Consider the following 26,614-nt stretch of genomic DNA (forward strand, 5'->3'; position numbering starts at 1 on the left):
CGCATGCGCCAGACGCGACGAGCGAAGGACTTTCCTACGCTCGTTGTGCCTGATCAAAGGGGGCGTGCTGTCGATGTTGATTGACAGCACGCCCCCTTTGGTGGGCGTGCCGGAGGCGTGCCTCCCTGACGGGGGCGTTCCCACGGGAACGCCTCCCGTCAGAAGCCGGCCCACCGAGATCACTAGTGATGTCAGTGGGAGTGATTTGGGCTCTGATAGAGCCAAAATCACTCCGGGGCTTGCGGTTGAAAACCTCAACCGCAGGCTCCGGCTCGCAGTTTCGATGGTCGCGATGGTCAAGACCATCGCGGCCATCAAACTGCACGCTCGTATAGGCTGTGGGTGGTGACCCACAGCTATACGAGCGTCCAGGAGGACGCTCCATTTTTATGGAGGGCGGCCCTCATTCAGAGCGTGCGCTCTGCTCAGAGCGTACGGCTCTGAATGAGGGCCAGAGTGCGGAGCCTTGTGGGCAGCACCGCTGCACACCCTTGGTCCCTGCATCTGGCTAGTAGGGTGCCTGTAACTGCACCCTGCTGCCAGAATCTCTGCAGCAGTGCCACCTGGAGTGTCAGGCGTGCCCACCACTGCCCTTACAGCACCTCTGAGCATCCTGGGGATGCTCCGGGCATTGCTGTGGTTACTGGCAATTGTGGCCCCACCCCCTGCATGTGATGTCACAGAGAGGGTGTGGTCTGCACAGGGCACCAGTAAATGTAGTAACTGCACTGCCATTACCACCCAACAAATAATAAAACGAATATATAAAGCATAAGTAATAATGCATAGACTGAGTTATCAAATGACTACTCTCCATTTATAATTTCATATAATTGTGATCTTACAGGATATCACTATAATGCAGGGGTTTCCACAATTTCTTGGAGGGAAGGTTAGGGTTAGGCTGCCAAAGGGGTTGGTTAGGGTTAGGCTGCCGAAGGGAGCAGTTAGGGTTAGGCTGCCGAAGGGAACAGTTAGGGTTAGGCTGCCAAAGGGGATGGTTAGGGTTAGGCTTTGTGAGGGGTGGGTTAGGGTTAGAATACTCACTAAAATGTGTTGGGATTTAGACAGATGGGATTCCGCTGCCAGTATTGTGACCGTCGGGATGTTCATGGAATAGATATCGTACCCAGCCCATCAATCACTTACAGTTGCTGTAGATATTATGGCTATTGCAGAAGCCCCTTTGTTACTCTTGGAGAAGGCAGGAGAAAGGGCACACTCCTGAGTCTCTTATCTGCCCACTTTTGATTGGCAGCTGACAGCTCTGCTGATTGACTACTGAGAGACTTTAGCTGCCTGCTGGTCTCAGTGACCTGGTGGAGATATGTTATTGCAACACCCAGTGTCAGAAGTACTGATCTAATTAATTACCTCATTTATGGAGATATATATATTTTACTGTACATGGGTATTTCCTACTTTGCTTTGGTTTTAGAACCTTCACAGTAATAAATATTTTTCATTGTATAATCTCACAAAAGTATTTTTTTATATTTCTATTTTTCTTTGGTAGTGTCCTGCACATTGTATTGCACTGTGATTGTTTCTTCTACTCAACTGAGTTCTGCTCTAGTGAATGCAGCCTGTGGAAATTGCCTCCTACAAATCATTTATGCGACACCCCTTATTTCCAGTTGCCTTGCCTTGTTTAGGATTGTGTCCGGGCACCCTGTCCTTTTTTAGGGTTTTAAACACCCATGTCTTCTGTTTGTGACAATCATACGTGTCAACTTATCAAATGCTGGATTAGTTTGATGGCATTATGTGATGCTTGGTTGGGACAAAATAATGATATAAGATTTGCTGAATAAAGAGCACACACATTAGTATATTACTCTAAACAGGCACAAACTATATTAAGCACATTAGGAAATGTAATTTAACACCGTGTAGATCTGTCTGGTTAGAACCCAAAGTATCAGAATCCAAGAGGTTTTAAGAAGTTGTCCAACCACATGATCCAATGAGTTCCATCCCATCCAGACTTTATCGCACATACAGTGCATCCGGAAAGTATTCACAGCGCTTCACTTTTTCCACATTTTGTTTTGTTACAGCCTTATTCCAAAATGGAATAAATTCTTCTTTGTCCTCAAAATTCTACACACAATACCCCATAATGACAACGTGTAAAAAGTTTTTTTTTGAGATTTTTGCAAATTTAATTAAAAAAACAAAAATTAAGAAATCACATGTACATAAGTATTCACAACCTTTGCTCAATACTTTGTTGATGCACCTTTGGCAGCAATTACAGTCTCAAGTCTTTTTGAATATGATGCCACAAGCTTGGCACACCTATTGTTGGACAGTTTCGCCCATTACTCTTTGCAGCACCTCTCAAGCTCCATCAGGTTGGACGGGAAGCGTCGGTGCACAGCCATTTTTAGAACTCTCCAGAGATGTTCAATCGAATTCAAGTCTGGGCTCTGGCTGGGCCACTCAAGGACATTCACAGAGTTGTCCTGAAGCCACTCCTTTTGATATCTAGGCTGTGTGCTTAGGGTCGTTGTCCTGCTGAAAGATGCACCGTCACCCCAGTCTGAGGTCAAGAGCGCTCTGGAGCAGATTTTCATCCAGGATGTCTCTGTACATTGCTGCATTCATCTTTCCCTCTATCATGACTTGTCTCCCAGTTCCTGCCGCTGACAAACATCCCACAGCATGATGCTGCTGCCACCACCATGCTTCACTGTAGGGATGGTATTGGCCTGGTGATCAGTGACAGATTAAGGTCCACATTGGCCTTGAGCTGAATATTATGAAGGGCCTATTGCGTGCCGCTGCAGGAGGTGTGACTAGTGATGGGAAGAATGTGATCAGTGCTAGGCAGTGTAGGGGGGCTTGTGAAATTTTAACTGGTGCCCATCCCCCCACCCTTCTTCCTCAGAAATAGGTGCCACTAAATGAAGCAGTGTTGCATCCCACATGGTGTGCATTCCTGTTCCCCCTCAACACCCAACATTTTGTGCTCCCATTCCCCAAATCCCACGCTGTCTGCTTCCCTGTGCTCTCTTAGTCATCCTAATGTGTGCTCCCGATTCTCCCTACACATCCCACATAGTGCGCTCCTGTTTTCCCCTACACATCATACACTGTGGGCTCTCCTGTTTACCCTCCACATCCCACGCTGTGCCCATCACTGTTCTCCCTCCACATCCCACGTTATGTACTCCCACATTTCCCCTCCACATCCCACGCTATGTACTCCCACGTTTCCCCTCCACATACCATGCTGTGTGCTCCTGTTTGCCTACATTCCACACTGTTTGCTCCTCTGCTCCACTACATCACACACTGTGTGCTCCTGCTCCCCCCTCCACATCCCACACTGTGCAGTCCTGTTCCCCTTCCACATCCCACACTCTGTGCTCCCCTGTTCCCCTACATCCCACACTGTGCGCCTGTTCCCCCCTCCACTTCCCGCACTGTGTGCTCCTGTTCCTCCCTCCACATCCCACACTGTGCAGTCCTGTTATCCCCTCCACATTCCACAGTGTACAGTCCTGTCCCCCTCCACATCCCACACTGTGCAGTCCTGTCCCCCCCTCCACATCCCAAACTGTACAGTCCTGTTTCCCCTCCACATCCCACACTGTACAGTCCTGTTTCCCCTCCACATCCCACACTGTACAGTCCTGTTTCCCCTCCACATCCCACACTGTACAGTCCTGTTTCCCCTCCACATCCCACACTGTACAGTCCTGTTTCCCCTCCACATCCCACACTGTGCAGTCCTGTCCCTCCCTCCACATCCCACACTGTACAGTCCTGTTCCCCCGTCCACATTCCACACTGTACAGTCCTGTTCCCCCGTCCACATTCCACACTGTACAGTCCTGTTCCCCCGTCCACATTCCACACTGTACAGTACTGTTCCCCCGTCCACATTCCACACTATAAAGTACTGTTCTCCCGTCCACATTCCACACTGTACAGTACTGTTCCCCCGTCCACATTCCACACTGTACAGTACTGTTCCCCTGTCCACATTCCACACTGTACAGGACTGTTCCCCTGTCCACATTCCACACTGTGCAGTCCTGTTCCCCCGTCCACATTCCACACTGTACAGTACTGTTCCCCTCCTCCACATCCCACACTGTGCAGTCCTGTCCCTCCCTCCACATCCCACACTGTACATTACTGTTCCCCCGTCCACATTCCACACTGTACAGTACTGTTCCCCCCCTCCATATTCCACACTGTACAGTCCTGTGCCTATGCTCACTGCTCCCCTCCATCCTCCTGCTGCTGGTTCAACCCCCCACATTGATCATCTTACATTCAGTGCTCCCCCCCCTCCCAGCAGCCCCCCTACACAGTCTGCAATGCACTTACTTGACAACATCTTCATTGGCAGCTGGCTCCTCTGACTGGGAAGGACGACTGCTGGCTGCCATGTTCTTTCTCTGCTTTGGCTGCTGGGCGGGACTGTATTGGAGAGGCTGAGTACTGATAAAGGGGCGGGGCCTGATGACTCCTCAGAACTCTCAGCCAGTGATCTGAGGAGTCTGCACTGCAGTAACAGAGACAGTATGATGTAATTCAGACTCCTTGGATCAGTGACTGAACTCAAACCCCGAGGCAGGCAGAGAGGTGCTTGATGTCGGCCCAATGGGCAATGAAAGTGCAGGACCTCGGATAGCCTTTGACAGGAATATTTTTTTTCATGTCAACAGCAGATCTTGGATCCTGTGGGCCAATTTACATGGGAACGCTTGGAGCTGCAGCTCCATCTGCCCCATTGTTAGTCCGGACCTGCTGGTGATGAGCGGTGCCTAGTTTCCTCTAAACATAATGCCTGGCATTCACACCAAAGAGTTCAATCTTTGTCTCATCAGACCAGTGAATTTTGTTTCTCATGGTCTGAGAGTCCTTCAGGTGCATTTTGGCAAACTCCAGGTGGGCTACCATGTGCTTTTTACTAAGGAGTGGCTTCCGTCTGGCCACTCTACCATACAGGCCTGATTGGTGGATTGCTGCAGAGATGGTTGTCCTTCTGGAAGGTTCTCCTCTCTCCACAGAGGAATGCTGTAGCTCTGACAGAGTGACCATCGGGTTCTTGGTCACCTCCCTAACTAGGGCCCTTCTCCCCTGATCGCTCAGTTTAGACGGCCGGCCAACTTTAGGAAGAGTCCTGGTGGTTCCGAACTTCTTCCATTTATGGATGATGGAGGCCACTGTGCTCATTGGGACCTTCAAAGCAGCAGATATTTTTCTGTACCCCTCCCTAGATTTGTGCCTTGAGACAATCCTGTCTCGGAGGTCTACAGACAATTCCTTGGACTTCATGCTTGGTTTGTACTCTGACATGTACTGTCAAGTGTGGGACCTTATATAGACTGGTGTATTCCCTTTCAAAATCATGTCCAATCAACTTAATTTACCACAGGTGTACTCCAATTAAGCTGTAGGAACATCTCAAGGATGATCAGTGGAAACAGGATGCACCTGAGCTCAATTTTGAGCTTCATGGCAAAGGCTGTGTACATGTGATTTATTTTAATTACATTTGATTTGCAAAAATCTCAAAAAAAACTTTGTAAACGTTGTCATTATAAGGTATAGTGTGTAGAATTTTGAGGACAAAAATTAATTTATTCCATTTTGGCATAAGGCCGTAACATAAAATGTGGAAAAAGTGAAGCGCTGTGAATACTTTCCAGATGCACTGTTCTCAAGTCTTTAAATTTTTTGGGCTGTGATCTATTGGCGGGATTGTAAATAGTGACAAGGTGGCCTACTGTAGGTATGACTGCTTCATGGTGGACATGGCCATGCCACTAATGGGTGTGGAAACACCACCTGTCTGCTTTTTATACTGGAAAAAATTACTTTTTTTTTGTATTACACACACAGTGGAATACCTCCCAACCCTCTGCAAAATCATACGGAACATCCCAATCATGGTGCCTTAAAATCGGGACTGTCCCACCAAAATTGGGATGGTTGGGAAGTATGTTTTCTTGAACAAGAAAGTGAAGATTACAATAAAGGTAAATATCGTTCATACAGCCAGCGAATATTATATCGTAAAGTGTGTCGGTTTGTGTGTATACACAATATATACAATGTCGTTCATAGATATGTCATGTCGGCCGTGTTGCATGGCAGATATCTTGCAGATATATTGTGCGCATCTGCTGGTGTGTACGGGTGACCCACTACCGCGCGGTACCCTGCCGTCAAGAACCACTGACACATACATCCCAACTGGGCAAGCAAAATGGCCGCCCAGTTGTGATGTCTGGCTAGACATAGTCAAGTGGTAAGTGTGTACGCCTACCAGATTGATCACTCGGTCTGTAAGGCTGGCCGTTGGATTGCTTGGATAGACCTGCCATCTATTCCTGTGAGTATATAAGCCATACAAATAATGTTACATTCCTGTAATGTTGTTATGCAGAGTGCAATTATATGTTAATTTAGTGTACCATGTAAATATGAATACTTACAGTAGCTGTGAGCTAGTGTTAAAAATATATACTTTCTTCTGTTAGGGGAAAGTATTAAACTGTGCAGATGTCAGTCCCCTTATATACTGTAATCCCATAACCCTACATTGCCCCATATATCCTTGTATGACATCACCAATAGAGCCTCACATGCTGTCCTATTTCCCATATACGGAATCGGTATGATTTACCGCCGGACCCATGCCCGGTGGTTCAAATTCCAACAGCGGCAGCCCGACGAGGATGAAAATCCAGATCGTCCCCAGGTAAGTATTCACCTATTCTACCCCCTAACCCTCCCTTAGGGGTGCCTAAACCTAACCTTCCCCCCCAGTGCCTAAACCTAACCCCCCCCCTTCCCCGCACCTAAACCTAAGTCCCCCGGGGGGAGTGCCTAACCCTAAGTCCCCCCCCGGGGGTGATTATTCCTAACCCCCCCTTCCCCTGACCAGACCCTAACCTCCTGGGGGGCTGCCTATCCATAAGTCCCCCCCTGGGGGTGCCTAACCCTCCCTCCCAGTGACCTGACCCAAACCTCCCGGGGCGGTGCCTAACCCTAAATCCCCCCCGGAAACCCTAAACCTAACCCTCCAACTGAAGCTATCCGCGCTTGGCGCCCGACGTCCCTTCGATCAGTATGCCGGGCACCGGTCTCCCGGTGTCGGTAAAATGACAGGCGTCTTGAATTAGACGCCTGTCATTTAACCCTTGCCGGCATCAAGCAGTCGGGAAGCTGGCTGTTGGGATTAGGTCTGCCGCCTTCCCTACTGCGTACCCCCATATACTGTACCCTCATTTTTACCAATGACGACATATAGTTCATATACCTTTTTAATCACATAGCACCTAATTTACTTATTATTTAGGTAAAGTCATTTATATAGCTCCTACATATTTCACAGTGCTTTATTTATCTACAACAGTCCCTGCCTCAATGAAGCCTACAATCAATATATCCTGCCACATATACACAATATAGTTCATTTCAGAAGCCAATTACCCTACCAGTATGTTTTTTATATTGGATAGTGGGAGAAAACTGAAGTACCTGGAGGAATCCCAAGCAAACACAGGGAGGGTGTACAAATCCCACACAAATAGGGCCGTTGTTGGCATCAAACACTTAACCCAGGCTTGCCTACCCTCCTGATTTGGCTGGGAGCCTCCCGATTATCGGGTGCCGCTCCTGGCCCCCCAGGAAGGCAGGCAAGCCTCCCGCAAGCCGCCATCCCTCCCAACCCCCCCGCAGAGTTACTAGCAAAACCGCCGCAGCAAGGGGCCCGGTGATGCGATTCACACTGAATCGCGTCATCGTGGTCCCGCCCCCCGCTTGCCGTTTACTGCAGCATTGTGAAGAGGGGGCAATCTCGCGGCCACGCCCCCAGCCCGCACTGGCCATGCCCCCGGCCCGCACTGGCCACACCCCTCAACAACATTAACGTGCGGCCACGCCCCCCGCTGTAAGCTGACATTAAGCCCCCTCCCGGAAGGAGGGAGCTGAATGTCGGCAAGTATGACTTAACCTCAGTGCTTTGAGGCAGCAATGGTGACCCACCCTAATATTCACTGGTATGTACTATTACTTACCCCACCGTCGAGATCCAACGACTGCCCCCACCTCAGCGGCATCCTCCGCTCTGTTGCTGGCAGCCTATTGCTGCCAGAGATGTTCTGCTGTGTCATGCGCACACACGACAGCCAGCCTACACATGCGTATATCACTTTTACCCAGCATGGACTCTGCAATGCAGGAAGGTTTCGTTGGAGGTGGAAAAGCTGTTGCTGGGTCCTCATTGCCGGTAATAGGGACCACATTGCTCTTGCCATCTATAGATGGTGAAAATTATACAGGGACAAATGGTGGTAATCTTAGTTTACCGCTGTTTGTTAAATACTCTTTAGCGAGGGGTTATCTCTCGTTGCTAAATGGGGCCCTAAATGTACTTCCTATGGGATTGTGATTGAGTTTGAAATCCGTAGGGTGTTTTCCTGGCATTAAAGAAGAAACATTATTCCCTCAGTGCATTGGCAGTTTTGTGTTCACAAAGCACTAGGCCCACTGGTTCCAGGTGCATAGATCGGCCGAATACTGGTTCTGTGTACTGGCTGCCTCTGCTTAGTATTCTACATAAACTGTTTCCCCCATTCCTAATACTTGTTACAGAGCAATTTTACAGACAAAACCTAATGTAAAAATATCCACTCTCTTTATGGAGTGAGAATGTGGCATTTTCTAAATTTATTTTTACATTTTCATTTGATATATTATGGGACACTAAGGAGGGAGTCCTAATCCCAGTATTCAATTTATGAGAATTACTTTTAGTTGTGCTATTTATTCTGATTCATGATTCAGACTGATATTCTACAGTGTAAATTCCACAGCTGTATTACTGCCCAATAGGTGATTTATATACTCATTGAAGTAATTTTTGCAGTATTTTTATTTTATTTTATCTATTTTTACTGTCTATGGAGACATATGTCTAATTAAATGTATTTCACTTTTTAATCATAACCGTCCATCTTGGCACATTTATTTACTATTCAATATCAATTTACTTTATTGTATACATTTTTAGCGCTGGTTTCTATACTATTTATATTTTCCTATTTTCTTTGGGGACTGACCATACCTTTACCAGCTGCTTGATTGACAGCGCGTCCGTTTTATCTATTCATTTATTTTTAAACTTATAATGCCGACTATCATTTTAGCAGAATTTTAAAATATAATTTTACTTAAAAATATGCTTACCCCCATTTTCATGTACCCCAAATTTGATAGGAATAGGTATTTAAGAAAAAAAAAAAAGTGCTATTCTTCGTCACTTCTTCATAGCCGCAAATATGCACCTGCCACAGCTATTAGAAACCCCGAATTCTTTCAGGAGATAAGTTTGTCAGTATTACATGCGGCGGGATAATAAATAGCTTATTATCCCGAATTTTGTTTTGTCGGTATTGTACATAGTCTGCATTATAAGTTTGTCCGTATTGTAAGTAGTCAGCATTATAAGTTTGTCAGTATTATATACAGTCGGTATATCAAACATCAGTATTTAACCACAATCAGTATTTTCATTTATCGGTAATTCTTTTGTCGGTGTTTGGTCTTTGTCTATATTGTTATCGTAGGGATACCATAACTTTAGTTTTTGTTGTTGGTATTATATTGTGATCGGGATATCGTCTGTCATATTTACAATGTCGGTATTGTGTCCAGCGGTAGTAAAACTAGCGGCATGCTAACAGTATACCGTATTGGGGCTAGCGGGTGGAAGGCTGAAGCTTTACCTAGGGTGCCTAGAAAGTTTTCACCGGCCCTGATGAAAGCTGGTGCAAATAAAACAGATACGGAGCATGGTCACCAACACTAGGTTTGATTGGTTGATTGTGCGCTCACCTTTGAAGCTGATGGGTGCTTTCCTCATTGATAGTGACTATATTATATGGTTATATGAGCGTATTTTAGAATACATTTTCTGCTACTTTCATTCTTAATTAGGAAGGAAGATAATGCCTGCTGTAGTAAGGAAAATATTTCTTTATTTAGATTAAACCCAGGGTCGGACTGGCCCACAGGGCTACAGGGGAAATCCCCGGAGGGCCCCACCTCCTTTTCTAATGTCAAGTTTCAGACAGTGCACTCTAATTATACATTGTTACTCTATTACAGAGTCAGTTACCTGGTAGAGCAGGACCATGGATGAACAGACCATGCACTGTAGTATCCATGTTGTCTGCATGTTATGTCCTCTATAATGGCTTGCCAAGCATCCATGTTGGCTGGCCACACCCCTTAAGGATGGGCCCCTACTACTGCCTTTCCCCGGTGGGCCCTTCATGCCCCAGTCTGACACTGATTAAAGCTACTGTAGTAGGAAATGCATTATTCACTATCAAAACAAATGTTCTAAAAATATTTCTTATGCTTCTGAGCTGGTTGGGCGCAATAGCGGATGATGTAAGTCGATCACATATGCCACTGGTGCAGAACTGCCCTCTCTTTTCTGTTTTGTGTTGTAAATGCAAATGTGAAGCACTTCCAGTCCAATTAGGAGAAAAGTGCTATTTAAATAACATAATTCTTTATTAGCAGATATATAAGTGTGTATGTGTGTGTGTGTATATATATATATATATGTGTGTGTGTGTATGTTTATATATATATATATATATATTAGTCTTCTTATTGCTTATTTTATTTTTCTCACAGCCCACTGCCAATAATTCATGTATAAGAAGCAATTTATTGCCAAGGGTTTCAAGGACATAAGCACCCTGTTTTTTATTGTGCTAATACTGGTTAAAACTGGTTTGGGGGTTGCAGTCTTGTTATAGGTTAGCTTAGTGGGTCAATCAGTAGTGACAGCCTATCAGGGACCTGTTTGGGCGGGCTCTGTTTATGAATATTAGGGCGCTGGGAGGAGTCAGCTTTCTCTTTTCCAGTTGTGATCCCACCCACCCACCCTAGGTTTATTGAATCGGCTTGGGCCGATGTGATTCGTTGGAATGTTGTTATTATATGTTTTTCTTCCAACAGGGGAGGCGCAGCTGGCGGAAAGCAGTGCTCCTCGGCGGCTCAATTTAGTGCAGCTGAACTTGGCTAGCATCCCCCCTTTGAGAGAGGCGAGTCGGTTGCTGCCTTAGGGGAGGACCAGGTCTCCATCTTATGGAGGGATCAGCACTGTGCTAGATTAAGGGGGGATGGTACTACTCAAGGCAGCTCACATCGGGTGGTGGATTCTCCACCTCCTTCTTAGTAATACTCTTAAACGGGCTGTAGTCGAGTTAGCACTGCTTTTTCGCCACCATGCTCGATCATTACAATTTCAATTCCTAATCTGATTTCAATAAATTTGGCTGCGACCTCTTTTTTGCAAATCTATATCGTTGTCAGTGTCTTTATTTTAGTTGGATAAGTTTGATTTAAGTATGGTAGAATAATAAAACTATGGGTGACTTAATGAGAGATGCTATAGGACATATCAGCAGCTGACTTGTAACATTTAGAAACCTACTGCAAAGGCAGTTTGTTTTCTGTGGAGCTCTGCAGAAAGTCTTTGCTTAATTTACGGGATCCGATGGAATCTAACAGCCATTGCAAAGTTCATTGATTATTTATTAAATTATAAAATATCACTTACCAAACAGTACTAATGTTATTGTAATGTTCTGATTTTCCTACTGTATGTGTCAATATGTTGCTTTCCCAGAAATGGGGACAGATCAGTGCACAGGGGCATACTTATCAAAACTGGCAAGATTTTCTATAATTGCTTAACACAGCATCTTTAGTGCTCCAAAATTAGACTCTATTTCCTATTTTCACAATTATCCATATCAAGCATGTTGTAAAGTATACATAGTGTATATACAGTTCTAAAGAAAAAACATAAAAAACTGCAAACAGTCAGAGTATCCTATCCTCACCATGTATGAATTTATTACATTTATTAATAAAAAGTAGTAGACTAATTTCCTGGCTGAATAATGGAGCTGTACTATATCATTAATAAAGTTGGTCTGGAACAGAATACTCACTTTAGCTGCATACACTCTGGGCGATTAAAGTGGACGACTGAACGATAACTATATAGTTATCGTTTAGTCGTCCACTTTGTCGTCCATTTTTAACACGAAAACGATGAACGATAATTACAACGAGCATTCCCGCGGGTTGTTCGTCATTATCGTTCATCAGGTTAACATGCAGGCCAACCTGACTATGTCGTCAGGTTGCTGCATGTTAGGGAATGGGGGAGAGAGCCCGGCGCTGAACGATATCATTAATGATATCGTTCAGCAGGTGTGCTCAATGTCATGAACGACATTGAGCACAGCCTGCCGGGAACACACTAGACGATATCACTCAGGGAGCACATTGTGTAGTGTGTACGCTCCTTTTGTTGCCTCCACTGAACAACTGAAGAGCTAAAGAGCTAAACCCATTGTGGCAGTGCTCAGAAATTATGACCACTGAACATGGGCATAACTACCATAATTGCATGAAGTGCAGATTCAATTGGGCCCATAGTCAAAGCTCCATATCTATAAGAGTTTTTCATCAAATGGCCCGTTCATGGGGCCCACAAATGTCTAGTTACACCTCTGCCCCTGGTGATTTAGGTACCTGACATGGGCGTCGGAATGGAGGAGGCAAGGGGGTGGCTCCCCCTCAAACATTTCAAAGGAGTGATGGCAGTGAACGGGCAGGGCCAGTGCTTTATAGCGATAGGCTGCATGCCTGTGCACCGCATGGAGGAGGTGGTGTAATGTGTAGTCGCGCAAGTAAGAGGGAAAGGAAGGAAGGGGTGAGGGGGGTCCAACATAAATTCGCTCCAACACCCCTGGTACCTGGGGCTACTTATAATTACTGGTAGCCAATAAGTGTAGTATTAAGGCATCTATTTAAGACTATTTAAGACCATTTGCAAACTTTCCCCCCTAAGTAACCTCTATTATAGGTGCTATTCCCAGTGATAAGAGACGTAGTGGTCACTCTATTTACCATTCTTTTTATACTGGGATAGCAGCTCCGATAAGCTCTGTCTCAGCGAATGTTAGAACCTACTCTCCCCTACTGGTGTGCATATGTGACCGTAGGGCAACACATACACATAGAAAGGATAGGAAGGAGGGGAGAGATGTGAAGAGAGATGTTCTCACTCTGAGAGCCCTTTCCCAAGATTGCTGTTCCCATGCAGGTCTATGGGGGCGGCGTTATTCAGTGATATGTCCTGTTTTAAGTAACCCTGTTAATACCGCAACACTATTAGTGAAACGTCATGTGTGTTATGCACTTAATAATATTGCTGTTTAAAATTCTGTAGGCAAAAGCTTTAGTTTAGTGAATACAGCCCATAATGCTAAATAGCCATACGCGTGTTTAACATCACTGGCTTTTGCTACAGTGTGAATAAATATAGTGATTAGACTATGAATGAATATGACTATGATGCAGTTTCTGATTTTTTTTTTTTTTTTAACTGCCCAAAATACAGTACAGAAGCCCCATTCTTCCAAAATGTCTTGTTTTCTATAAAAAAAAAATTAGAACACACTGCTCCTTAAAAAACAAAAAAAGATTAATTGCTCTTACACAAAAATTTTCATGTTGGGATGACTGCTGCTGTTTGCTGAGAACTCCCTTAGGTGTTAGGTAAATGAGTAAATTCTATTTTCACACCAGATAGTGGATAATCCACCTAACAGTCCTTATATCACCGCCAAGGAAAATGAAAAAATGGACTGCAACTTGCCAACAGCGTGTCTGCCAACACCTAAATTATCTTGAAGCCAGGGTAGCATGCTAGCTGTCTGTCTCATAAAATCCAGTATCATTACGTTACTGTGTTCCCAATTGTAAAGTGCAACAAAATATGCTGTTTATAATAATGTTAATAACCTAGGGGCATATGTATCAAAGCTTGGCGTGAGATAAAATTGTGAGATATATATCACCACCCAATCAGCTTCTGACATTTTGCAGGCTGTGTTTAAGAAATGATAGTTTGGAGCTGATTGGTTGGTGATATGTATTTCACAATTTTATCTAACATCAATCTTTGATACATACAGTGTTTGAGTGGTAGAGAATTTAGACTATAAGATCCAATGGGGGAGGGACTGATGTAAATAATATTCCCTGTAAAGTGCTGTATATAATTCTGTTACTGTATATAATTAAACCATAATAAATAAGAATGCTGCTACTTTTATGCCTTCAATTGCTATAGGGGCAGCTGATGGTGTAAAATAGTAGAAATATATAATGTAGCTTCAGTCTGTTGTGCTTCCCTGCTCCAAGATACAGTTGTATTCACCTGCTCTCATGTTTTGATCTCTGCTTATTTTTTTTCTATGGTGTTTGCCGCCTGCCCTGACCTCGGATCTGTTTGGCTATGTATTTTGCTTATTCCTATTGTATTTGTGCATTGTTAATAGGCTCCCAACATAAGTTAACCCTAGTATGTGTGTCCATTTGGTAGGCAATATAGATTAGAAGCTCCACTGAGCAGGGACTGATGTGATTGGCCAAATATTCTCTGTAAAGCTCTGCAGAATATGTGTACTATATAAGTAACTGTTACTATTTTTAAATGTATTTATTCACTGTATTGTCAGATCTCTCTGGTATTACTCAGTAATGGTTTATGTGCACATAGTGATATTTTACTTTTCTTTATAAGTGTGTGTATTTTTTGTTCTTTACCCATTGACTACTTTATATATTAGCTCATTAACTACCTTCTGTGCCGATTATATATTATACAGGAGTATTGCCCATTAGCTGTCCTATTACACTCCCTTGAATGTACAGTACATAGCCTTAGATAAGTTTTTACTCTCCATACGGAAGTCCTGGCAGGCTGGCAGCATCTCAGTACCAGGATGTACAGTATAGAAAGCTTTATGGGAGAGGCCACTGTTATAGGTGACTTTAGAATTTTCTTGTTCTCAGAATTGTTAGTGTTTGATTCATAACAAAAGGTTACAAGCCATAGAAACCCATGAAGAGGAGTGGCCCAGAATTCAGTGTAGTAATCTGCTTAAAGTGTAATGTTCTCACTCCCCCAAACGTGTATTAATAGCTTTTATTTATATGTTTTTGTCAAATAAAGGGCACAGCTTTATTACATTTAGATTAAAATATGAAATGGTGGCATACACAGCACTGCAGGACACCACCCCAACATAATCAAACAGATTTCAGGGAGACTGTGTCCAGGCCTTGGAGATCCCTTCCTGGCTTTGACAAGACTCCCTCCCCCCATGAGGGTAGTTTCATGGGCATCAGCCACAACATGAGAAGTGTCCCCTTGGCAAGCAAAGCACCAATCATAGCGACTAGCCCACAGAGCTTTCCACCTCCGCAGTGATCCCTCTGCAATAAATAGAAGCACAACAACCATAACATTGCCATAGGGCTGTGTAGGTGGGAATTCAAAATACAAGTGTTCTGACCTCTCAATGCCTCCTGCTAAAAGTAGCCCCCGCCAAGAGGAGGGCCAGGAAGTGTGATCAGAAATCAGTTAGAGGGACACTTCCCGGAAAGCATCTGGAAGCCATATCAGCGGCAGCTCACGGTTAATTCATTCTGGCCCTTCAGTATGAACGAGGCATGGGTAGTTAAATAAATCCATGTCATGTATGTATAAGTGCACAGTTCTGAAACAATCAGGGTTTGCTCAATATTAATGTCCATTAGACAGTTCGTTTTTCTTTTATTTTTGCGTTTTACTTCTTGTACTGTATGTATTGTCACAGTGTGCCACTTCTTCTGCCTGCAGGAAATATGCGAAAATCCCCAGTTTATAATAGGAGGAGCCAACAGAACGGATATCTGTCAAGGAGACCTGGGTAAGACCTATAATCACGTCTTTTTTATGGACTATGCTTAAGGTACAATTGACACAGGGCCTGATTCAGCAAGGAACGCAGTTACTAATACGCACGCAATCGGCCGATTGTTGCGTACTGCACATTTGTATGCATCGCAGTGCACATGCGCGAATTGGTCATTGCGATTGGGAGTGCACAGACCCATCGCAGAGTGATTGACAGGAAGTATCGTTTGGGGGAGGTGCCGGGGGGGTTGTCGACCAAACGCACGCATGCCAGTGCGTTTGAACACCGTTACAGGGGCGTGCATAAATTATCCACTGCGATGCCATACGCAGCCTGAGGCCTGATAGCGTGCACTGAAGTTAGCAATTTCTGAGTAAGGTCAGGGCTTGTGCAAGTGTGTGTGAGGCTGCGATGGTACTCCATTGTACCGATGTTCGCAGTCTTGCTAAACATTACGGATGTACGTAAGGTAAAGTGGGCGTCCTTGTGTAGTGCAGCATACTATCGCAGTTGAACTGTGTGCGTAATTGCTATTGCATTCGAAGTTGTGTTACGTAGTGAATTAGGCCCATAGTGTTTAATATAAATCTAGATTCTTACAGAGGTGGGTTTAGTTCATAGGCGTATTTATAATGGGTCCAGGGTGTGCAGTCCTGGGAGGCCCCTGCCCCACACACACTGCACCCAGAGTATACTTACATTATGCTGGCCAACGAGTCCCTCCTCTGCTGTGCCATCTTACCAGTGCCATCTTTTGCGTGGTGGAGGGGTTCTGGAGGTGCCACACCAGGTGTCACCACACCCAGAGATGCCTCTGACCCATTCCTAGAAATGGCTGATGCCTTGAGTCTCATCAATGTGTAGGAAGAACTACAGTTGCAGCCCATACCTGCTTTAGTGACAATAAGTCACTAAAGTAACCACTTTCTGACTAGACAGAGGGATGCAGTGTTCATAGGGGTCGATTCAATGCCTCTCAATGTGTGGATTTCTACGTCACAGTAACCCAACATTGCAGATTTTTCTGCGCTCCTCAATGAGGTGCGAGGCAAAATTGTCCATGTTGGTGGTTGAGATGTACTATTACAGAATGCATTCAACTACAGGCACAGTAGCATGTATTAGAATGACCGATATAGGGATGGCTAACAACCATCATTTGCCGATGGCTTTGCTATTGATGGCAGATATCCAATGGTTCTCTGCTATTGATGGCACAGAGCGCTGCAATGTTTTTTTCTCCCTATATCGACCAGTGCTACTGAACAAAATAGTTTTCCATAGATGGGGAAGGGCACCATATGCCCTATCTCCCTCATACTGGCCCGCACACACAGGGGGGGTGGCACTCTGTTTTGAAAGAGGGAAGTCTTTAATATGATGTGCCCACTTAGTAGTTATTGGGGAAGATTTATCAAAGTTTGTAAAGAGATAAAGTACTAACCAATCCGCTTCTGTTATTTTACAGGCAGAGTTTGAAAAATGACAGTCAGCAGCTGATTGGTTGGTAGTTTATCTCTCTCCACTTTATTTGTCTGCAAGCTTTGATAAATCTTCCCCATTGTCTGGTGATCACCAGACAATGACTGCGATGTATCATGCCTTGGAGAGAGATAAAGTAGAGAAGTTGCCCTAAGCAGTTGATCAGCGTCTAACTATATATAGCACAGTCTTTTAATATAACAGTAATGCTGGGTGCACACCATATAATGATGCGAACCAGTGACTGTACGATGTGATGTAATGGTACATTGCATGCTCCATACACACTGCATGATCCGGCTTACGATGCCATGATGTGTCTTTACATGCTACATGTAACAGCACCGCGTCATTCATTGCATTGTCCCATCTGCCGTGTAGAACAGCAGATGGGACAATGTGATAAACTACCGTGTGAACCGAATGGGTATGAAGTCTCGGCGACTGAATAGCCGCTGGTTCATATCCCGACGCCGGCAGCCCCGAAGGGAGAAGATCCCAATAGGGCAGGTAAGTACCCTATCCCTACTTATCCCCCCCCCCCAACCCTCCCTAACCCTAACCTCCTCCCTAGTGCCTAACCCTCCCTCGGGGGTGCCTAACCCCCCTTAACGCTCCCTAAGCCTAAACCCCCCCTTAGGGGTGCCAAACCCTAACCTACCCCCAAAAAAACCTAACCACCCTAACCCCGATACGCTCCCTAAACCTAACCCTCCGCCCTACGGCTAACGCTAAGGGTGCCCCGGACTTACCTCATTCAGGCTGGCGTCCTTCGGCGTTCCGGTGTCGGGATTAAGAAAGGCGTTGGTATTTCGATGCCTATCTTAAGTACCTTTTCGGGAATCAGATGTCGGTATTGATAACTACGTTCCATTGTGAATGACTGATCTGATGTACACACTATACAATGTGTACGATATATCGCTCCAAAACACAATGGAATGATATATCTAATGATGGATCGTATAGTGTGTACTCAGCTTTAGAAGCTGATTGATTTTGTTTTGGGCAATTTCTCCACTTAATCACTCTCCAAGGCTTGATACATCTCCCCTAACTGAAACAGTACACAAATAAAACCTACTTTTCCACAGATGGGGGGGATCAAAGCCCATGTCTCCACCATCTTGTGTCAAATAAAAATAAGTGATCCCTCATTTAGTGCAGTAGATTGTTTAGTTTTTAAAATGTTAGGTCATGTTCGGCTAGCCTATTCTTCCTACACATAGCAAGCGTTTAAATTGAGACAGAGAAGGAAAAAAAATGCATTTTCATTTCAAGTGCAGATTTTTTTTTTTTCTCATAACCTTCACATAGAATCAGGGCCGGCAACAGAAATCTCGGGGCCTGGTACACTGATGTCTCTGGGGCCCCACCTTCTCACCACCACCCCGAATCCCGCACATCCCTCCCCTGCATGTGTGATATGTGAAGCATGATATGTTAACTGAAAGATTTACATAAAGTAAAAATACACTATGACTTACCACACTGTCTCTCTGTCACTGATGATGCAGGTTGTATTTCTTGTCTTAAGTCTCTTGCAAGATTTCCTTGATGACAGTCTTGTAGATGCCTCGGGTAGGAGAGATGGTGTCTGCAGCCAGCCATCCTTAGTACTCATCACCTTCCTAAAATTCAGTCTCTCATCACCATCCTTAGCACAGAAGCCCCCATCACCTTCCTCCATCCCCAGTCCCCATCCCCTTCTGTCCCAGCCCCATCACCTTCCTCTGCCCCATTCACATTCCTCCGTCCCTAACCTCATCACCTTTTCCTGCCCCAGGCCCTATTACCTTCCTCTGAACCATAATCTTCCTCTGTCCCCTGCACCTTTCTCGGTCCCCAGCCCCCATCACCTTCCTCTGCCCCCAGCCCATGTCACCTTCTGCCCCCAACCCTCATCACCTTCCTCTGCCCCTTCATCTTCCTCTATCCCCAGCCCCCATCACCTTCCTCTGCCCCATCACCTTCCTCTGTCCCCAGCCCCCATCACCTTCCTCTGTCCCCAGCCCCCATCACCTTCCTCTGTCCCCAGCCCCCATCACCTTCCTAAAAAAAAATGCATAAGGTTTGTGTGGGTACCGCATACAAATATCATTGATATTGATGTTGGAATGTGACAAGCACAAATGTGAAAAAAATCACCTCAGCACAAGGGTGAGAAAACTTTCAGCAGCAAAGGGGTTAAGATATGCACACATTAATAGGGCAGTCACTGATTACAATTCTGATGGGTTTATATTGTATGCAGTACTGCATATTACTAGTGCTACCTTTTATGGCAGTAACCTGTAGTAGTTGTACTTTTAAAGCATTTTACTCACCTAGACATTAATTGTAAATTGATCTCTGCATATCTTTTGACGGTTTTTGGTATGTTTTCCATGCACAACCAAAACACTTAAATTTCTCTGTAGTAAGAGTGCGGTCTGCTGCATTTACCAGATTGACCTATCATTATGGTAAGGTCCCCATACAGCTACAGACGTATTGTCCGATCCTGCTATTGGAACGGAAACGCCGACCAACGCCCATTGATGTTCCATGATCTGTCGGAGGATCAGTGAAATCATACATGTTAAATTTCACCGATTTGTAAATCATGATCATATTTTGATCGTGAACATGTTGGATTTCACTGATCCTACAACCGGGCATACCAGGATTGCAACAATCTGTCGCTAGTGTATGGGGGCCATTAGTGACTCCATAGGAATAAATTATCAGATTGGATTTGATACAGCAGGGTAGAAAATTAGTTATACTAGTGACCACCAGAATGTGTGTGGGAAGTCATCCGCTGACACTCAGATGTGTAGTATATACTCCATCTCCATATGAATTCCAGTAGTACGGAGTCATTGAAATCTAGTTGGTCTTCTCAGGGGAGTCAATATCGATCACAGATCCAATGTGATTGCAATTATCCACTCCGATAGTTTGTAAGTCACCCTTCATACTTTCAGATTGCGTTTCTGGTGGCACAGATTAATAAAGAATACTTTTCAGTGCTATTCCATCCAGGTCACAAAGGTGTGAAATAACCAGTCATCCAGTCAGTTAAGCAGTTATTTGAGGCACAAGGTTGACAGATTGCAGCTCAGATTGCCTGTGTGAATTTAGATATTTGGCAGTGAATGCCAGGGATGTGAATCCTTACTGACAAATACCAGTGTCTTTTTTTATATGCAGTGGCAGGGTGCCTGCAATTTTAGAGCCCTCAGAGTATGTTTTACGCATGTGTGATGTTTAATATTATCTAATATATTGTTCTCATAGTGTCCACCCTACATAGAAATGTAACATACAACAAGTGGGTGAGGTCTGTTTATTTTGTACATACAGATTGACCAATAAGATAAGTCATGTCACTCGTATAATGCAACATACAAGCTCATTTACCTAGAAATCCGTTAACAATAATGTGCCAAAATCCAGAAATTGATTAAAATAATAATTTCTCTTGTTCAGTGATCATGTCATACATGACAGCAGCATCACCGAGGCAGAGCCAAAGCTAGCTGTGGGGGCACTCACACCCCCAGAGGTGAGAAATCTGATCATCAGAGTGAGAGATTGGCCCCTGGCTGTCACATCATAGCCAAGCGCAGCACTGACATCCCATCCCAGACATGGAGCAGCGACTGGTCAGCAGCCAGCACTTAATGGGCCTGATTCTGAGTCAGTGCTGGCTCTAGACCAAGTGGAATTTCCCTTGGTGCGCCCCCCTCCACCCAACCCCCCGCACACACATGCTTACTGCCCCCATAGCCTCACACACACTGAGGGTAAGTGACCTCACTGGCTGCTGAATACAGCTGCTCAGAGGACACCTGATCAAACCAAAATAAACCTGACCGTACCGGAATGACCGTATACGTCATCTATTGTGTATACCCAATCAGTCGTTCGCACCTCAGATGGGACGATGCATTGGACGACGCCATGCTGATACATTGCGCCATTGGTGTGTACTCCGCTTTACTGTCATTTCAAAGACTGTGCTAGATAAATAACAGTTACAATCTCATAGCTATACTGGTGTTTGGGATTTATTCTTTAAAAATCTATGGACAACTGAATTTATTTTAGGGTAACCGTTGGAAACAAGCATTATATTCTAACCCTCCTACTGCTTGGTTTATCAGGAGACTGCTGGTTTCTGGCTGCCATCGCTTGCTTGACCCTCAATGAAAAATTGCTTTTTCGAGTCATACCTCCTGATCAGAATTTCACGGAAAACTATGCTGGGATATTCCACTTTCAGGTGACAAAGCAGAACTATTTCTTATGATGTTATTCATGTTTGTTAATATATGATATGGATAAAGGGAATACATGAGGTTTATGTAGCAATCACATCATATTTACTCCCTGAATGAAATGAAGGACAGTTACCTAGCTAGATATAGGAATGAGCACTGTTGCTACCAATTTTTTGTTTTGCAAGACTCCTTCCCAGGTGGAACACAAATAACAGAATATTATACTTACTTTGCTTTAAGTACATTGATTGACACTAGAAATACACAAGGTATAGTATAGGTACTGTATAGTGGGAGTGAGCACGCCACTTATTATCAGAAGATATGGCCTTGCTCTCTACCCTATAACCCCAAGCCTTCTGTAACCATTTCATTTATGTTTAACAGAGTGAAGTCTTTTCCATGTAACAAAGAAACAGACATAACGGGGAGGAGGCCCAGTGTCCCACAATCCTATTGAACCCCTAATAGTGTTTTACACATCTTCTTAATATCACAAGTGAAATAATTAGAACCACCTGCAGATTTTTTTAAATGTGTCAGTCAGTAATGAATACACCTGTGCACCCACTAGGAGATCTGGGAAACATGCACTGTTAAGGGGTCCCAAGGACCATAGTTGGGAAACACTGCCTTACACACACTATACCCAACATAATTTCAGTATTCTTCCCAATGGAGGTCTATGTACTAATAATCGCGAACCAGCCACAATTATTATGTATCCATATCGCTGGGGATATTTTCATTTTTACTGAAAATATCCCGGCTATGTACAAAGGTGAGTATGCACACAGTGTACGCTTCCAGAGCCGGTCGAGGGCTGCAGGGGATAGATCGGAATATTTCTCTCCTACTCCTGGAGCCTCCATAGATGGTATAAACTACCGAGGCTAAACTCCGAAAAGCTTTGCTTTTTTTGGAGTTTAGTACATAGGGGTCAGATTGTAGTCCTCATGGATAATAATGGGAACTGCGATCTGCAGCACTAATTAGCACTTTTCCTGAGATTTCTGTGATATCTCCTACATTGTGTCTTTAGTACATAACTGTTCTGCATAATTATATGTAAAAAAATTGATTCATACATAGACCCTTATGAAATGGAGAATTATGGAACACATGAGACCAGATTTCACAGACCAAATGAGGCCAGTATTCCACAAAACATTTTTTAAAAGTAGATGGATATGGAGGACTTAAAGTAACTAATATCTATCAAAAATATTCATGAAATGTGTAAAGGAATTATTGTTGAACAATATATATGATCCCAGATCTAGGGTAAATTGTATGTTTTCACTGTGCAGTATATAAGTAAATATATAAATAAACATTCTCTGAAAGCATCAAATTATTTTATTTGATCACAATGTTATATATTATGCTTTCATGAGTACAGCAATAGAATTATGAATATGCTCCTTTTTAATAGAATGTACACAACACAAGTGTTGCAGTTAGTAGTATTTTGATGAATCTCTTACAGTTTTGGCGTTATGGAGATTGGGTGGACGTGGTCATCGATGACTGCTTACCAACCTTTAACAACCAGTTAGTATTTACCAAGTCTTCTCAGCGCAATGAGTTCTGGAGTGCACTGCTGGAAAAAGCTTATGCAAAGTAAGTACCTTTCATTCCGATGGATTTACTATTAACTAACTGTAAAATATACCAGTGTGCATTACATTTGTATCTGAGAAAATGGGCGAGATGTAATAGGGGCCGTTTTTTGTGAGACAAACTGACCTTCTCGCACATTTAAGTTTGTCTCACAACTGGCCAAAGGGCCTGATTCAGACCCACTCGCGAGCGGCTGTACGCTCGCAAGTGGGTCGATGGTCTGCACTGAGCATGCGCACGACGGAGGGAGCTCCGTCGTGCGCATGCGCCAGACACGACGAGCGAAGGATTTTCCTTCGCTCGTTGTGTCCGATCAAAGGGGGCGTGCTGTCAATGTTGATTGACAGCACGCCCCCTTTGGTGGGCGTGCCGGGGGCGTGCCTCCCTGATGGGGGCGTTCCCACGGGAACGCCTCCCGTCAGAAGCCGGCCCACTGACATCACTAGTGATGTCAGTGGGAGTGATTTTGGCTCTGATAGAGCCAAAATCACTCCGGAGCTTGCGGTTGAAAACCTCAACCGCAGGCTCCGGCTCGCAATTTCGATGGTCGCGATGGCCACGACCATCGCGGCCATCAAAATGCACGCTCGTATAGCCTGTGGGTGGGGACCCACAGCTATACGAGCGTCCAGGAGGACGCTCCATGAAAAAGGAGCCCGGCCCTCATGCAGAGCGTGCGCTCTGTTCAGAGCGTACGGCTCTGAATGAGGGCCAAAGTCTGTAACATTATGCAAGTCCCGATGAGTTTTCTCCTATGAAAACTTAGACCTTTTAAATCGACTCCTCAGTGACAGGAGCCGGCACTGCACACAGACTGGTCCCCGGTGGCAGTCCGCAGTCCCTGGAGTGTCTAAAATGTAGGTTTGGCCTGCAAAGTCACTCCCGTACTCGTGAGGCCATGCCCCCTACACTACTGGGCCTGCATGGGGTGTCACCAGAGTGAGTAATGCCACTGCCTAACCCTAATACTTACCATAGGGATGCCGGCGGTCTAAATTCTGGTGCTGGGATTCTGACTGCTGTCGGGATTCCGACACCGGTTTTGGGACCACCGGCATCCCAACCGCTGGGACTACATCCCATCTAAAATATACATTGAAAACACATGTGATAGAATAATGATTTGTGTGTGAACTTCACTAAATACATTTTAGACAAGAATGTTGTGATTGTAATATGAAAATAATGACTATGGTGGGTATTCAACTGGGCGCGGGGTTTTCACCGAAAAAAATCCTTGCAAACCTTGTGCCCAATTTTGGATTACTGCGGGTATGTGTGCGCTCCCGATACCCACGGTATCTAATTTTAAAAAAAATGCAGAAAACCCTGCGGGTTGAGAAAAATAAAAAAAAGATACTTATCACACCATTGGTCTCTGCGGCTCCTGGTCATCTCCCCTACATCTTTGCACTAGGAAGTGAGCGGCTGGGATATGCAGTTCTCCCTGCTGCTGTCTCCAGGGTATGGCACACACTCGGGGGTCACACACTTATACTTTCACATATTGCACACACTCACACGCATTATACACTCTCACATTTACTTACACACCGCTGTTGCAGAAGACCGGGTCCCGACGCTGGTGGAAGACATCGCTTCGGAAGGTAAGTAATTACTTACTAATTAATCTAACTGGAAACTTCCAATTACTTAATTAGCCATTGGGAGGGACGAAGGAGTCCCAGAGCATTTTACCTAAAAATATGAATTTTGGGAAAATATTGTCACATTCTGGGGCTGTGAGAAAGAAAACCTTTCGCCACTCAAAAAATAAAAAACCCTTCACCTAATTTCAATAGCAAAAATCCTGCACCTGCTGGAAAATCCCCGCAGGTGCAGGATTTTTGCTATTCCCACACCTAATTGAATACCCTCCTATAGCTGACATTGCTTACTGTAATTAGTGTGAGAGGTGCCATTGCCCTAGGGGCAGCATATAGTTGCTGCCCCATTGCACCTGCATTTAGCTTGCAGAGTACCTGGAAAGGTGCTATGCAGCCTGTATAGCCTCCTGAAGCATCCTAAGAATACTCTGGGCAGTGCTGTACTCTCTGGTGCCAGCGATGTGACATCATGACGTTACGTGTTGGGGGGTGGGGCCAAAATCGTACTGGTCTGGAACTGCTCCAGCCATAATATTTTATCAATCAGTGAGATCTCAGTCTCCGTCCCTCCACCCTATATGGGAGAGACCCTTTGCTTTCACTAGTTGGGGAATTAATGATTTCTATTGATATATTCTGGCTTTACTCTCTCTATAACAAAAAAATATAAAGAAAATATAGTATTTCTATGAGGCACTCCTGTCCACACACAAAAAGAGGCACATTTTTAAGTACAATTATTAATACTACATTGTATTGTAATGCCTTTAGATTATGAATTCAATAAGGACTTTTAAACTGCAAAATATATAAAATAGTGAGAATAAGTGATATTTGAAAGATGTTAGCTACATTACTGAATAAAGTGCAACAATGTATTTAGGAAGCATTATAATGTAGCGGATGCAGAATGAACACACAGTAAACCAGAGACTTTAGAAATAGGAGTATAAAACAGTACAGTAATTATAATTAAAAGGTAAATAGTCTCTTTTTTACAGTCTTAATATAAATAAACTTCCCCCTTAAAGTAACTACAGTACTGTGCAAAAGTTTTAGGCAGCTGCGGAAAAAATTCTGCAAAGTAAGAATGCTTTCAAACATAGAAGTGTTTATAGTTTATTTTTATCAATTAACAAAATGCAAAGTGAATGAACAGAAAATAAATCTAAATAAAATTAATATTTGGTGTGACTACCCTTTGCTTTCAAAACAGCATCAATTCTTCTAGGTACACTTGCACACAGTTTGTGAAGGAACTACCACAGATCCTCTGTGGATGTAGGCTTGCCCAAATCCTTCTGTCTCTTCATGTAATCCCAGACAGACTCGATGATGTTGAGATCAGGGCTCTGTGAGGGCCATATCATCACTTCCAGGACTCCTTGTTCTACTTTATGCTGAAGACATTGGCTGTATGTTTGAGGTCATTGTCCTGCTGCAGAATAAATTTAGAGCCAATCAGATGAATCCCGATGGTATTTCATGATGGATAAGTACCTGCCTGTATTTCTCAACATTGAGAACACCATTAATCCTGACCAAATCCTCAACTCCATTTGCTTAAATGCAGCCCCAAACTTGCAAGGAACCTCCACCATGCTTCACTGTTGCCTGCAGACACTCATTATTGTACCGCTCTCCAGCCCTTCAGTGAACAAACTGCCTTCTGCTACAGCCAAATATTTAACATTTTGACTCATCAGTCCAGAGCACCTGCTGCCATATTTCTGCACCCCAGCTCCTATGTTTTTGTTCATAGTTTAGTCGCTTGGCCTTGTTTCCACGTCGAAGGTATGGCTTTTTGGCCGCAATTCTT

General features: G+C 44.3%; 1 protein-coding gene across 3 annotated transcripts in view; it reads left to right on the plus strand.

Annotated features, from left to right (window-relative positions):
• CAPN3 (calpain 3) overlaps positions 1 to 26,614 on the plus strand; it is a 140,424-nt gene that overhangs the window by 33,286 nt on the left and 80,524 nt on the right. For all 3 annotated transcript variants that reach the window (XM_088471193.1, XM_088471194.1, XM_088471196.1), the window contains exons 2-4: positions 15,758 to 15,827; positions 21,449 to 21,567; positions 23,055 to 23,188. In XM_088471193.1, the coding sequence (XP_088327319.1) occupies positions 15,758 to 15,827; positions 21,449 to 21,567; positions 23,055 to 23,188 (323 nt within the window). The remainder of the gene's footprint in view (positions 1 to 15,757; positions 15,828 to 21,448; positions 21,568 to 23,054; positions 23,189 to 26,614) is intronic.

This window comes from Taudactylus pleione, unplaced genomic scaffold, assembly GCF_031769625.1.
Source record: "Taudactylus pleione unplaced genomic scaffold, aTauple2 ptg000113l, whole genome shotgun sequence".
Lineage (NCBI taxonomy): Eukaryota > Metazoa > Chordata > Amphibia > Anura > Myobatrachidae > Taudactylus > Taudactylus pleione.